Genomic DNA, 16,632 nt, shown 5'->3' with positions numbered 1-16,632 from the left:
GTCTTAGCTGGGCTAAGGAGAAGAACAACTGGACTGTTGCCCAGTGGTCCAAAGTCCTCTTTTCAGATGAGAGCAAGTTTTGTATTTCATTTGGAAACCAAGGTCCTAGAGTCTGGAGGAAGGGTGGAGAAGCTCATAGCCCAAGTTGTTTGAAGTCCAGTGTTAAGTTTCCACAGTCTGTGATGGTTTGGGGTGCAGTGTCATCTGCTGGTGTTGGTCCACTGTGTTGTTTGAAAACCAAAGTCACTGCACCCGTTTACCAAGAAATTTTAGAGCACTTCATGCTTCCTTCTGCTGACTAGCTTTTTGGATATGCTGATTTCATTTTCCAGCAGGATTTGGCACCTGCCCACACTGCCAAAAGCACCAAAAGTTGGTTAAATGACCATGGTGTTGGTGTGCTTGACTGGCCCGCAAACTCTCCAGACCTGAACCCCATAGAGAATCTATGGGGTATTGTCAAGAGGAAAATGAGAAATGAGACCAAAAAATGCAGATGAGCTGAAGGCCACTGTCAAAGAAACCTGGGCTTCCATACCACCTCAGCAGTGCCACAGACTGATCACTTCCATGCCACACCGAATTGAGGCAGTAATTAAAGCAAATTAAATTAAATTAAAGCATTCTAATTTATTGAAGTCTATTATTATTTCTTTTGTCTTGTTTATGTTGAGGATGAGGTCATTCTCCTCTCCATAAACAAGAATTTCATTCACCAAGCTTCTGTAACCCGACTCGTCTCCCCCCTTGATGAGGCCCAGAATGGTGGTGCCATCAGCATATTTAATGATGATGGTGTTGTCATGGTTGGAGACAGTCCTAGGTGTACAGGGTGAAGAGTTTGATTATGAGCTCAACAGACACCCGCCCTGCCATTCTGACCACATGTGGTCTTTCAGTCAGGAAGTCCAGAATCCAGTTACAGGTGGAAGTTGCGACACCGAGGTCTGTTATCTTCCCAATCAGCCTGCCTGGGCGAATGGTGCTGAATGCAGAACTGTAATCCAGGACTGAAGTGAGTGCCACTGGCCTGAAGTCATTCAGAATGGATGACTTCAGGCCAGTGGCCTGAATGGACCGATATGATAATGGATTTTTTGAAAATGTGAGGGACTACTGCTTAAAGACAGGATAAAGATGTCTGTGTACACACTAGCTAGTTGATCCCCACAGACTCTCAACACTCTAGGGGGGACACCGTCTGGTCCCGCCACCTTATGGGGGTTTACCTGTTTCAGGGCCTGTGTGTGTGTGTCACCTGAAAAGCAGTGTCCCCTGGGTCGCAGGGGGGTTTTGAGGGAGTGTCTGTGTTCAGCTTGTCAAACCTCATGTAGAAGTTGTAGAGGCTGTCCGAGAGGGTGGCGTCCTGGGGGGCTGTGTTTGTTGATTTGTTCCTGTAGTTTGTGACTGCCTGGATTGTCTGGCACACACGTGTTGTTATTCATATAGTAGCTTTCCAGTTTTTGGAAGTATGCTCTCTGATGGACTTCCCCAACCAAAAACCATGGTGTTGGGGAAAGCACGCACCATTCTAGCTGGTGCACATATGGACATGCACCAGCTGATGTAGTCACTCACAGTCTCTGCATATTCATGGATGTCATCTGTGGCCCCTTGGAAGATGTTCCAGTCTGTGGCCTCTAGACAGCCCCACAGGCTGGCCTGTGCACAGTCTTCCCAGGTGTTAACAGTTCTCACAGAGACTAGTTTCGCTTTGAGCCATCTGGTATAAACCGGCCTGAGCCAAATTGCTAGGTGGTCAGATTTACAAAAATGAGGCTTAGATTCAGCTGAGAAAGCGTTTCTAATGTTACTGTAACATTTCATTTTACTGTTCTTGTGACCCTTTACTTTGGAAACTCAGAAATATTTTTCTGTCACGGAAAGCTTTCAGTTGACAATATAGTACACATGGGCATGTGCCAGTACAGGATGCTGCCAAAAATGTGTAATGATAAAAACACTCTATTTTGCCATATGTTATGTTATTAGATAAATAGAATGTAATTCACACAGCATGCACAGCATGAAATTCTCTAAATAAAAAAGTCATTTACATGTAGCCTAAATTCTCTGATTGTGGTGGAAGCAATAATTTACCTTGTTTTTTTGCATGATGAGAACTGCTAACTGGACCAACATGTCGCTACTTTCTCTTTCTCTTGCTCTCTCTCTCTCCTGAATGTAGTTTTCCTCTGTGTTGTTTTTTCCCACTGGGGTAGCCTAATTCCATTTCATGTTTGATTCTGCTGTTCAGAATCTTAGCACATCACTGAGCCAAAACGCCAATGTGTTTATATTTGGTGCACAGTCACAGTGGCGTAGAAATGGAATAGTCCATTTACCTGTAATGTGAGTTGGGGGTTCATGATAAATTAGGTGCTTTGAGTGCAGCGTAAATTATTGCAGTGTAGGTTATGTGTCTGAATAAGAAAGTATTTTTTAAAACAACATAGTACATTTCTGACCTTTGAGGCCCCTGTTAGTTGGGGGCCCCGGGAAATTGCCTACCTTGCCTAATGGTAAAGTCTGCTTCTGGCAGCTGCTGCACCGGTGCTCTATTAGGTGTTCAAGGACCATAGCCAGTGTAGGTCACCCATGTTTTGGAAGTGCTCAGAATCCTTCAATATACCAAAGTGTCTGATGGCAGAGCTGGGGCAACTAAACAGGAAGGGTCTTCAAACTTAGTGTCATTCATTTGCTGCATGTTCACACTGACCACAATATAATTATTTATAATTAATGTTGAGATGTTTGATTAACTTGGGAAAAGAGCAGTAGCTTGAGCCCCTAGTTGCCCCCACCCCAGTCTGTACCCCCTGCAGGTGCCATGCATATGAACAAATTCCAAGAAAAGACCCAAATTCAACAATGTTATTATTAAAACATCTCAGAAATATGTTTTATTTTTTACAAAAACTCAGTAATTTCCTAAAACAGGTTGTCACTGTACTGTAGTTTGTAACAAACAGGAGTAAGTAGTGCATTTGTTGGGAGATATTTTCAGTAGCACATTTATTCACATTTGAAGTTCTAGTGAGTATCTGGGGCAGCAGGACAATGTATATGGGACTGAGTCCAAATAAACTATAGTCTGTGTGTTCACAGTAATCACGGAACATGTCCCCCAGTGCAACAGTGCGACTCACTGATGGGTTTTTAATAGTTTTTGGACAACAATGACAATAAGACATATCAGAGAGTATTGATATGCAGAGAGCCCATTATTTGTATGTGTATTTGATGAGGCAGTGATATTTAACATTCTTGCTTTTGGTTAATCACACTTCAAATTTTTTTACAGGGCTAACAGTTGAACACTATCCTAATCTCTTCTTGGTCAGACAAGCTACACTGCATCTGCATTTTCTAGGTTCTAAGAAATAGTGGCACAGCAGCTTTGCTAGGAAGCATGTGCAGCATTTAGATGAACTAGTTAGTAACCACAGTACAGATCCAGAGTCAACCTAGTCTAATCTGCTCCACCCAGTCAAACAAATTCCACTTCATATATTGCAGGTACAACAGGAAAATCAAAAGGTAAGTAATGTTATAATAAACTACCTTGGCAAACCAGTAAAAAGAAAAAAAAACTAATCAGAACAAAACAGTGACATAGAAATCAAGCTTTTCAGTTGGACTCTCCCTCCCTTTTTTTCCCCCCTGCCACATCAACACAAGCAAGCGAGGCACAAGCACCCACCGTGCTCACAGTTATAAGGATTACCGGCTATTTGACATGGTTTTTCGTCTTCGTGAAAACAAAAGATTAAAAAAATATTTGTACAAAATAAATATTAATTAAAAACTATTTATGCTTTTTATGCTTTGCCGAACACTGTATTCAGACTGGGCTCCGCCACTACTGCACAGGCACTTACCTTCTCAAGTCTTGTCCCAAATCCACAAGTACAAAATCATTATCAAGAAAAAATTGTAGCTCCACTTTAAGCACAAATAAATGTGCAGAGCTAACAAACACACCGAACCACAGGCAGGTGAAGTACTGTAATATAGGCTTGAGACCAGTGTCTAGGTGTTCACAATTACCACTCAGCCGCCTCTTGGCCAAACTACTACCTAGAACAACAGAACACATACAGCACAACACAAGGCACTACCCCAACTAAAACATAAAAGCATAAAACAAGAAATGCAGAGAATCATGACACTGTTCTTGTGGCCTGAGCAATAGATGATAATATTTTAACACATAACATGCTATATACAGGATGCAATAAAAGACATGTTCCTGAGCAGAGGGCATGTTTAGTATGTTGCAAACAGTTGCCTTATCAATGTACTCAGTTTACAAGTGCATCCAATATGTACAACTTAAAATATTTTGGAAGAATACTTGGTGTCATACTCAAGTCTAAGCCTGTAATACACTCACAAATGCACAGTGTCGGATCAGTGCAAGCTCCACCCGCACTTCATGCATATACAGCATCTCTAGACCCTGAGGGTTGAATTTAAAAACACTGGCCCTCTGAGGAAACGATGTGCAGTTGCTCCATTCTGGAACTTCATTTTGCAGGTAGGTAATAAAAACCAAAACTGGGCTCACTTCCTTCAGCTGCATTCATAAGCTCACTATATTTGATTATTGAACTTCCTCCTCATGAATACTGACTACTGTTTGAAGCTTGTGTGGTTTTAGTGGCAGGACTGGTCGGCTAGATGAGTCAGACCACAACATGTTCTTATTATACCTATGCATCTATTTGTCCATCTGGACACAGTTGCATTGTTTATTGATTCATGAGACGTGTAGTGAATATTCCTGTGGTTGGCAGGTGTTATGATAATGATACCCTGGCAATGTATTTAGCTAATGGAAATGAGAAAGAGAAATACAAGAAGATGTAACAGAGATGCAGTCAATATGGATGAGAAGTGAGCTGAAGCATAAATACATATGTGCAATGTTGACATCCACTGGCATCATTTCTGTTTCTTGTTTTAGTGTTGGTTTACAGCCTTGCTGCTTACGTGCAGAGGTTTCTCTGGATTCTCTGAATCTTTTGATGATATTATGGAATGTAGATGATGAAATACCTAAATTCCTTGTAATTGTATGTTGAGAAATGTTGTTCTTAAACTATTTGCTCACACAGTTGTTCACAAAGTGGTGAATCATGCCCCATCCTTGCTTGTGAATGACTGAGCCTTTTGGGATGCTCCTTTTATATCTAATCATGACACTCACCTGTTTCCAATAGACGTGTTCACCTGTGGAATGTTCCAAACAGGTGTTTTTTTTAGCATTCCTCAGCTTTCCCAGTCTTTTGTTGCACCTGTCCCAGCTCTTTTGGAATGTGTTGCAGGCATCAAATTCAAAATGAGTGAATATTTGCAAAAACGAAGTTTATTAGTTTGAACATTAAACATCTTGTCTTGGTGGTGTTTTCAATTAAATATGGGTCAAAAAGGATTTGCAAGTCATTGTAATTTGTTTTTATTTACATTTTACATAATGTCCCAACTTCATTGGAATTGGGGTTTGTATATGAATGAAACTCCTGGTTTGTTCCCTGCTAACAATTTATACAAATATAATCAAATAAGACCTGAACCCGGATAGTAGTGCTTTTTAATACACTGAAGCTGAAGGAAGATATGTACTGAAAATACCTGGATTTTTAGATTTGGGGGAATATCAATCATAATTCTTACAAATAACCAATTTAACCATTTGTCCTGGGATATGGCTTAATAGTTATATGCAGCAATACTTATAGGCTACAAGATCCTTCTTTGTGGCCCATCACAGAGTTCTCTTAATCAAGGGATTTGCTCCCTTATGGAAGACTTAACTGGAATAACTGAGGCAGCATGAGTGAAATCCATACAGTGACCGAGCATGTGAAGAATGCAAAAGAGGAGAGATATCAGTTTCAGTATGCATGTTATCCTTACAACTAAACAAACAACTACAGGCTTCTAATAACATGACAGCAACACAAATGAATAATAGATGAGTATGCTAACTAAATGGCTAGTAAATCTAAATGGGGCAGAGTAGCAGATAAACCTGGTGATAATTTGAGAGATAATTTGAAGACAATATTGCAAATTCTGCTGATTTTGCTCCCTTTTAAAACTCCTCCTCCTGAGCCTGACAGTGTTATAGTACAATGTGCAGTGCTAAATCAGTGGCAAACACATGATGCAGCAATGTGTCATGGTTTGGCCTATGCTTCCTCTTTTTGTATTAGTTTTGCCTCAGCTCTCACTGCCGTTCTGCCACATCATCCCCATCCATCAATTTTCCTCCGCTTATAATTGACATACAAATTGATTTTTACAGAAGGGTCTCTTGAGGTACAGTCATTAGTATAGAGGGAGAACAGCAGCAGGAAGAGCACACATCCCTGAGTGGCACCTGTGCTGACAGTCCAGGTGCTGGATATGGTTTTCCCCAGCCTCACCTGGTGCTTCCTGTCTGTCAGAAAGCTGGTGATCCACTGACAGGTGAGGGCGGGGAGGAGGAGGGGGGGCACAGTGAGGTGGATCACTTTAGACTGGAGGATGTCTGGGATGATGGTGTTAAATGCCGAACTGAAGTCCACAAAGAGGGCCCGTGCATAGGTCCCTGGTGAGTCTAGATGTTGCAGGATGTAATGCAGTGCCATATTGACTGCATCATCCACTGACCTATTTGTTCAGTAATCAAAGTGCAGGGGATCCAGCTGGGGGTTTGTGATGTTCTTCAGGTGGGCCAACACCAGTCTCTCAAAACACTTCATGACCTACAGATGTCAGGGCGATAGATCTGTAGTCATTCAGTTCCCTGATGGAGGGTTTCTTGGGAACTGGGATGATGGTGGAACGTTTAAAACAGGAGGGAACCACACAAAGCTCCAGTGATCTATTTAAGATTTGCATGAAGATGGGAGCCAACTGGTTATCTATTCTAAATTACTACAGTCAGTAAAGTGAAATCTAAACAATCTGAACAACTTCTTTGCCATGGTTTGGACTAAGCTTCCTGTTTTTGTGTTAGTTTTTGCCCCAGCTCTCCCTGCCATTCTGCCACATCACCTAATCAACCATCATTCCTTCCACCTGTTGCTCATTACTTCCTGGTCCTGCAACATATACTGTATATATACACCCTTATTTCCACTTAGTCCTCACTGGATCATTCTTGACTTCATGCCTACACACCTGGAATTGTTTCCCGATCTCCCTGTAACGTACCTCTCCTGAGTGCTGTGTCGGTCCTCACAAGTTAAGACTCCTGATTTCCTGGTAACGTGCTGAGCCAGCGTGTTGTGTTTGTCATTACCCATTGAGACTCCTGATCTCCTGGCAGCGTGCTGCTTCCCAGTGCAGTGTCCATTTCTGCATTCACTTATATTCCTCTCTGACTCTTTGGACCTCTGCTGTGTGACGTTACTGTCATCTGTGCCACTCCTGTGTGCATCTGTGCTGTCATCAGCACTCACACCATCTCCCCCGAATATTCTGCAGTGTCTCCGAGATTCAGTGGGTTATCTGCCACTACTGGTCTACTCACCTCCACCACCTGATCCTCTCATCCTCCCGTTAACTGCCGTCCATCTGCCTTCTCTCCTGCCTGTCCTGGTTCCTTGCCCGATCTTCCACCTGTTCGGCTTCCTTGCTAGCCAACATAACCTGTACTTACTTAATAGACCCCTTCTGTAGTCATTCCTCTTCCTAGTCCAGAGTCTGCCTTATGAGGTCCGTATAACACACAACCTAACACAATTTTTTCTTTCAGGTTCAGAAATAAGCTCAGAGGTCTTGACAGTGGTGGATGAAGTACAGTAGCAAGTGTGGTTCTGTATTTGCTTTATGTCTTCTATAATATTGGAAATGGATTTTTGACTGCAAGGTGGGCTAAACCAGCTTTTGTATTTGATTATGGGATAAACATTTTGTAACATTTTGTAAAGCAATTACCAGATGATTGAGTAAAAAAGTCATCACATTTTAAAATGGTGAAAATAATAGTTCATGAAACCAGTCTGGGTCAGTCCATAGTAGGTGATTTGTATGAATGTGCAGCAGTAAAACTGTCAGGTCTCTTTGTGCCAAAAATGTAATTTGGTGTGTTGAACTGGAAAGATTTTTGGTTTCTGTACTGTATGCTGTCTGTGATTATAGGCGTTTGCTTGTTGTTGTATTGTCTTCCTGTGTGCCAGCTAATGGCCTTTAATGAGTGCAAAGGGCTACATTATCCAGTTTCTTGTCTCTGAATGTGTCTGTTGCTGTCAGCTGTTGGTTCAAGTGGGCTATAGTTTTCATCTAAGCCAAAAACTGTCAGCTGTCGTCTGTCATTGTAGACCAACACACAGCTGCTGGCGTGCACTGGATTTGTTGATGTTGATCCTTCATCCCAGCTGTTATCATGGTGTCTTCTTGAATAACTGCTCTCTGTCTTGTTGCTTGTCTGTTGTGGAAATATTTCTCACTGGCATTGCCTGTCTTTCTCTTTCTACTTGACTCGGCCCTTGTATTGTCTTGGCTTTGCTGTTCATATTATTTTGAACACAAAGGCACTGAGCAGCCAGGGCCTCGCTGAGTATGCTTTCCCTACATGTGTGCCACATATCAGCCTACTCCAACACTGGCCATGCCATTATAGTTTTTCACACATCAATCAGACTAGCTACTGTGGATACATCCCTTTCGTCCACGTCTTGGGCTTGCAGCCAGTGTTGTATACTACTTATTGATTCAGCACAGAACACCGAGCCTGTTTGTAGGGAGTCTCTTCAATAGAGGTTGATTTTTTTTTTTTTCTGGCTGGAATAAATGAATAATAATGTTTTCCAGAGAATATAATGTGTTTACTTCACGCAAAGTCCTGACGGCACATAGTGCACAACAAAATTTGACAATACTGACATTTATGACACTGATTTCATGTTCAAAACATGACAAATGCAGAGCGGGGATTCGGGATTTCTTAAATTCTATGGTTAAATGCTGCAGAACAGAGTTTGTGTAAGAGGATCCTTTTTTTGTTTTCTTTTCTTTTGTTTTTGTTATTTGGCAAAACCAAATGCACCAGCACATGCAAACAGCATAAAAATGTCTGTCCACATTACAGCAGCAGATTTATATGATTAAAACTGACATATGAAGGAAGCAGGGTTGATGCTGGACAATTGGGTAATAACAGAAGAAGTAATATTTGAACTTTTGCTGAAAACAGAAATGGAGTAGCATTGTTTATGGTGGTGGACTCATCCTGACCACAGCCAGTTTGTTTCACTGTAGAAACTGTGAATCTGTGTGTAGCAACTGACTTGATTAATGCACAAAAAGCGTTTAGGCTAAAAAGGCTACTGTGAGATCACAAAGCTACATAAAAAAATTCTGTCAATAAAGTTATTGCTGTTGTACCACATGTATAAATAGCACACAGCCCTTCTCTCGATGTGGAGACACTTAATCAATCCACACTTATTTCATAAAGTCTAAGGAGTTACATTCTGCAGTTGTTCGGTCAACGTGAGGCAGAATCTGAAAGCAGATATTTCAAGCGTGTGCTGTTAAAGTTAGCAATGCTGAGCTCTGCCTCCTGATGTTCAAATGGCAGCCTGCTGGAGCTCAGCTTATATGGGATAATAATCTAACAAACAGCACAGCATGTGTGTCATCCCACATTTTCTCATTTTTATTTTTCTCTGCATCCAACTCTCATCTTTTCAAGGCCATTTTCTCCTAAATGCTAGGAGTTTTAGCTGACCTTTACAGTCAGCCAATCTTCTGGCACCATACCTTTTGTGTTTTTATTTCTGGAATATCATAAACTGCTTTAGTTGTGTCTATAGTAGCTGTCTTGGATTTATCTTATAATTATTTTTCATTGAAATGTATTTTTAGTAATAGTATTGTATTTATCATTTTTTATTGCTATCACATATTATATTAATAGTATCATTTGTATTATTATTATTAATATAATATATAAATTTGTCATTTTTTTAATATTATTCATTTTAATAGACCATTATTAAAATCGAATGTAATGTAAATTCACTGAGAACTCCTTTTATTCTGACTCAGATATTGTATGTCAGATGTACAATACAACTCCTCCAATCCGCGTGACCTTGATAATATATTATGTGTGTGAGTGTGTGTGATAAATTCCATTTGCAGTGCATTTCTAATACTGATTTGAATTTCTTACAGTTGGCTGTGGTAAAACAATGACACTCAGTAAATTGTGTTTGCATTTAGATGAATTTTTGTTAGTCAACACAGAGAGGCATAAGAACAGGAGCACACATGCTCACACACTCTAAATCACTTGGAACAGACTGCATTGAGAGCAGTATATTAAAATGATCATCAAAAATGATTATCAAGGTCTTTCTAGTTTATGTCTCAGTATTTTCGCTTTTCCTCTCTGGCCCTTTCATGTACTGTAACAATACTTGAAGTGTGATGACAGAAAATATATTATGTTCACTGAAGTGCAGAAACATGTGACTAAGCAAAACAGTAAAATCCTTTGTCTTCCTGTGTTTGGCTTCCAAAGTGAATGGTGCTCATCAGTTCTTTTCTTTTGTTGTCTTTTCAGTTCCTCCCTCTATTATTAAGCTGAAGGAGCCTGAACGGCGCCATGACACATGCATGGAGTTCACTGTTCGAGGTTCACCGCACCCAACCTTACGATGGTTCTACAAAGATAAGGTGAAATTAATTTGTATGTCAATGTAGTGCAATTTCCTCAAGGCATTCCAGAGATGTGTTCATGAGAATGGGCTGGCTGGATGGACAGATGGACAACCAGAAAAAATGTCTTCAGCCAAACCTGCAAAATAACCAGCAACACCACAGCTGTCAAATAAATGTAGTAAACATTACAATATTTTTCTCTGAGCTGTTGTCAGAAGTATAAAAGAGCAAAAACTATAAATACACTAAAAGCAGGTGGAGGGCTGAAATATTTCAGAAACACAGTGTGGAAAAAAGCATGTAATCCACTGGTCTAACTGGTAAAACAGACTGGAAGTGAGATGTGAGTGAGTGACGCATTCTGTATTTAAAGTAATCAGAACAGCTGTCTGTCTGACAGCAGGACAGTGGCGGAACAAAGATTTTACCAGGCTGACCAGCAAGACAAATGTACTGGACAAAAACAGTTTTCATGTAAGATCATGAAGAAGAAGTCACATATTTATGCAGCCTATGGATTTATTGAGGGGAGCATGGTGGCGCGGTGGTCAGCGCTGTTGCCTCACAGCGAGCAGGTTCTGGGTTCGAGCCCTGGCTGACCTGGGGCCTTTCTGTGCGGAGTTTGCATGTTCTCCCCGTGCTTGGGTGGGTTCTCTCCGGGTGCTCCAGCTTCCTCCCACAATCCAAAGACATGCTGCATAGGTTGATTGGTGTCTCTAAATTGCCCATAGAAGTGCGTGTGTGTGTGTGTGGTTGTTCGTCTCTGTGTTAGCCCTGTGATGGGCTGGCGACCTGTCCAGGGTGTGCCTTTCACCTGCAGCTGGCTGGGATTGGCTCCAGCCCCCCGTGACCCTGTTTGGGACTAAGCGGTTTAGAAAATTGATGGATGGATTTATTGATTTGATTGATTTTCCTCAGTTCATTACGGAGGGAGAAAGTGAAACTCAAGCACCCTGGTCAGCTGTCAGTAGAAACAGAAAACAACAGGATTTGTGTGATTTAAACAGCAGACTGTGGAATTTATGCTTCCCTAAATGCAGGAGAGGGCAAAAAAGTGCATTTAAAAAAAAAAAAGATGACAGCTTGACATGTATTCATACCGAGTAGTGTGATCACTGTCAGCAGGTTTTGTAAATTACATTAAACATTAGGACTTGCTCAGTGTTTCATTTCATGTTATCCATGTTAATTTGTTGCTTCTGTGACACTTCCTACTCAGGAAATTTCCCACACTGAGTATGTGCGTCCTGATATGGATATTTACCAGGACTACATAGAGGGCTGCCTAACCTTTAAAAACCCAACACATCACAACAACGGCAACTACACTTTGGAGGCTACCAACTACTTGGGTGTAGCTACCAGCACTGTGTATGGGCACTTCCTTGACAAGCCTTTTGATGGTAAGTTGGGAGGCCATGTGAGGTCAAAGTATCTATTGTAACAACAACAGCAAAAGAGAGCTTTCTGGAGTGAAAACAAACCATTCCTTTGGGGATTCCTTCTCTTTTCATCCTAATATACCATAGCAGGAGACTGTTGATGTTTCACTATTTATAGTTGGTTGTAAGTCATGAACTCTCAGTATGAAGTGTGGAGCAGTCATACAGTATAACTGTCCTACCATTGGTCACTCTGTGGGTGTTATGCTTTAGATATCTGTAAGGTGTATTGTATGTGCAAGTGCTAGAAAAAGTGCCCAGTATCCACCATTAAACAGACCTCTGCTCATTTTGGGCAAAATAGTCTTGGAACTACTGTTTGCACTGCTCAAGAAGTGATACTAAATGCAAGTTCCAGATACTTTCAAGGATTGTGCTGGTGGTGCTGTAGCTCATGGCCTGTCAGGCAAATGTGTTGTCACATCACAACAAGGGCAATTACAGCAAACACAGTGGTTAGTGTTTGGAAGAAATCCACAAGAAAATCACTCAGCAGGGTCAACGTCACTTCTACTCTAGGTGTCCATCAACCAGTCACATCATTCACTTACCAAACAGCACATAGAAATGACATGGCCAATTCTGCTGATGCATTTTAATTATATACTGTATACTCAGGTTCAGGTTAATGGAAGCCTCAAGTATTACTTGTCATGGCAGAAAAGTGTTATAATTTTCCCCATTGTGGGATCAATAAAATACTACCTACCTACCTACCAAATGGGGTTTTAAGTTTAGCAGTGCGTTCTTGGCTGCAGGAGCTGGTGAACTCATAAATAAAAATGTAAAATAGATGGAGCAGAGAAACCCTGGAAGAAAATCTGCTACAGTTTGCAAGAGTTCTGGAAGACTATTCATTTTCTCACAGCACAGTGACCCAGAACATACTGTAAAAGCACCTTAGCCTAAAGGCGCTTAACAAGCATTATACTTTGAGCTTGACTGAGACTGAACAATTTTTCCAGGAAGAAAGACTACAACTTACAGAGATGCACAACTATCATTCAAGGTGGATCCTACAAATGATGGGGTGAATATGTGTATACTTAGTTATTGGTAATAAAACAATCAAAAGCCATAAATCAATCCGATCACACCTAAGTTGACAGTATTGCTCTCTCTAGCAGTTACTCAGTAGTCCCTCACTATTACATACTGTTTATTTCCCCATCACATAAAGAGAATTATACAGACTGTTTACTAAGTAGGTGTACTTCATTATTATCTTCACAATTACTGTTTCCATAAAAGCAAATCACAGCAGGAGGATTCTAAACTAGTATTTTAATCAAAATACCAAATATACTGTACAGTATTATTTATGACCATGTTATTTACCGTATCACTGGAGATGCTTACACTTTACAAATATATGAAAACACTGTCTTCACTGGGATATGTGGTGAAATAATGCTTATATATAGTCTAAGTGTAAATGATATGTGGAGGATGACAAGTTATATTTAGACAAGAGGTGATGATCTTGTTAACAGTGTTATTTCTGGTGTTTCACTCTTTTCACACAGTATACCCAGGCTCAGGTTCTAATCTTGCACTTGCTTTGCTTCAGCTTAGTAATTTTTGTTTTCATTTCTTGTTACCCCTTTTTCATGTACACTGAAACATGTACAGACAGGTGAAAAATTAAAGTATTTTAGTGAGGTGGGGGGCCAACACCCGCCACCAGAACAACTTCAATGCACCTTAGCATTGATTATCCAAGTCTCAGAACTCTACTGGAGGGATAAACACCCTGCTTCCAACAGGTATACCCTCATTTGGTGTTTTGATTATTGTGGCGGGGTGGTGCAGTGGTTAGTGCTGTCACCTCACAGCAAGAAGTTTCAGGGTTTGGTGCCTTTCTGTGTGGCATTTGCATGTTCTCCTTGTGCTTGCATGGGTTCTCTCCGGGTACTCCAGCTTCACACAGTCCAAAAACATGCTGCTTAGTGTGGGTGTGTGTGGTTGTCTGTCTCTCAGCCCTGTGACAGGTTGGACCTTGCCTATCTCCCAGTGTCAGCTGGGATTGGCTCCAGTATATACTGAACTTTACCTTCTCTGTATAGTATGTCTTACACTATCTTTTCTTCTTTCACAGGTCCAGAAACAGATTATGATTATGGTAAGTATGTTCACAAGAATGTCCATATAGTATAATTTCGCTCATCACCATTACATCGTCTATCATCTAAACTCCCCAGACATTCATACCAAATTGATCAGCTTCTGTGCACAGTCATAGAATAGTTTTAAATTTTCTCATCACAGGACAAGAGTCGAGCTGCAGACTACTGACCTGAATCATGTCTGATTCTTACTGAAAGCAGAGTCAGTGACACAGGGCTGTAGTGGCTCTATTTTAAACTAAACATCACAGAGAGTGTAGCCTCTTCCAAGGGCAATTTCATTTCCCTATAATGCAATAAAAGCAATATTTTCATGGTAGTTTGAACCTCATATATGCTTGCTTTACCATGAAAACCTATTGGTGGCATTTGGAATGACATTGATATCGCTATTCTTTTGAAAGTTTTTCAGCTCAGTTTTATTTGTAGGCTATACTGTGGCATCAATTTACAACAACAAGGGCATAGTAAGCTATAGCGTTAAAGGCAAAACCCAACAAATTCCCCTTGAGCAAGCACTCGAGAAAAAAGAAAGACGTGGCAGACATCCACCTGTTGGTTTAGGGGTAAAACAGGGACCATGAGCAAAGCAGTGAAGACATCACATTTCTGCAAGTCTGTGTTCTGCTTGTTCAACAGTCTCCATCACTGGAGGAGCACAGCCCCTCAAGATCACACCAAGAAAAATACAGTGAAGCAAAGTAGGATGGTCAGCGTCAACTCATTAGCTTATGCCAGGTGACGGTAAAGGGAAGCACAGCTCATTAGGTTCCAAAAGTCACTACATACAGTAGATCTTTCCCCAGCTGAGAAATCTTGCCTCACTGGGCTCCTTCACTCCCTGTGTCACACAGTGGGATGGACAGAGTGACAGTTTGGTTTCCATTGATATTGAATAGGTAGGCATCATTAACCCAGGGTTTTGTTTCAAAAGTTTATGCGCTCGATTTGCTCAACAGTGCAGCTATGCACTTTGGTCACAAGGGGGCTCACATACAGTCAGCAGCCTTTCTAGCACTCACTATGGTTAATAATCTTTAAAAACATTCCTGTATCCAAATTATGACACAGAGAAACACTGAAATCTGATCAATTGTTCTGTAGGTCATACCCTACCTCTCAAAGACATTTCATCCAAATCTGTTCATTACTTTTTGGAGATATGCAGTTAACAACCAAACACATAAAAAAACAAAAAAATTAACTAATGCCAGCAAAAATGTAACCCTCACCCTTGTCCATTCTCTCCCCTTTTGCTTCAAAAAACTGTAATTGAGCAAAAATGCATTAGAGGAAAATTACAGGTTATCCTGTGACCCACAAAGCTATATGAATCAACCTCTATCTATGTCCCAAAAGCACGCCAGCTGGCCTTCAGGCTCACTCTTATATTTAACTTAGGTGCTGTCCATTTCTTCTGATCATCCCTGAGATGGTTCTACACCTTCATTTGAGTCCAGCTGTGTTTGATTATACTGATTGGACGTGATTAGGAAAGCCACACACCTGTCTATATAAGACCCTACAGCTCACAGTGCATGTCAGAGCAAATGAGAATCATGAGGTCAAAGGAACTGCCTGAAGAGCTCAGAGACAGAATTGTGGCAAGGCACAGATCTGGCAAAGGTTACAAAAAAATTTAAGGTTCACTTAAGGTTCCTAAAAGCACAGTGGCCTCCACAATCCTTAAATGGAAGACGTTTGGGACAACCAGAACCCTTCCTAAAGCTGGCCGTACGGCCAAACTAAGCTATCGGGGAACAAGAGCCTTGGTGAAAGAGGTACAGAAGAACCCAAAGATGACTGTGGCTGAGCTCCAGAGATGCAGTCGGGAGATGGGAGAAAGTTGTAGAAAGTCAACCATCACTGCAGCCCTCCACCAGTCGGGGCTTTAGGGCAGAGTGGCCCGACGGAAGCCTCTCCTCAGTGCAAGACACATGAAAGCCCGCATGGAGTTTGCTAAAAAACACCTGAAGGACTCCAAGATGGTGAGAAATAAGATTCTCTGGTCTGATGAGACCAAGATAGAACTTTTTGGCCTTAATTCTAAGCGGTATGTGTGGAGAAAACCAGGCACTGCTCATCACCTGTCCAATACAGTCCCAACAGTGAAGCATGGTGGTGGCAGCATCATGCTATGGGGGTGTTTTCGAGCTGCAGGGACAGGACGACTGGTTGCAATCGAGGGAAGGATGAATGCGGCCAAGTACAGGGATATCCTGGATGAAAACTGTGGTAGGTTGACTCTCAGCGGCCAGGCATGTAGGAGACAGACTCGAACAAGATCTCAGGTTTTCTCAAATCAGTCCTTTATTTTGAACAAGTGCCAGCAAAGCACACATGCCAAACAAAATCATTAACAAACTAAATGGCTTAACTTCACATAACTGAAGAAAACT

The 16,632-nt window shown here is 41.3% G+C and overlaps 1 protein-coding gene across 1 annotated transcript in view; it reads left to right on the top strand.

Moving 5' to 3' along the window:
• Positions 1-16,632, top strand: part of LOC109967270 (NT-3 growth factor receptor-like) — a 410,435-nt gene that overhangs the window by 217,610 nt on the left and 176,193 nt on the right. Inside the window, exons 8-10 of the mRNA XM_020612721.1 lie at positions 10,568-10,680; positions 11,885-12,068; positions 14,206-14,229. Coding sequence (XP_020468377.1) covers positions 10,568-10,680; positions 11,885-12,068; positions 14,206-14,229 — 321 coding nt within the window. The remainder of the gene's footprint in view (positions 1-10,567; positions 10,681-11,884; positions 12,069-14,205; positions 14,230-16,632) is intronic.

This window comes from Monopterus albus, unplaced genomic scaffold, assembly GCF_001952655.1.
Source record: "Monopterus albus unplaced genomic scaffold, M_albus_1.0 scaffold127.1, whole genome shotgun sequence".
NCBI lineage: Eukaryota > Metazoa > Chordata > Actinopteri > Synbranchiformes > Synbranchidae > Monopterus > Monopterus albus.
This window is presented reverse-complemented; position numbering and strand designations above follow the sequence as displayed.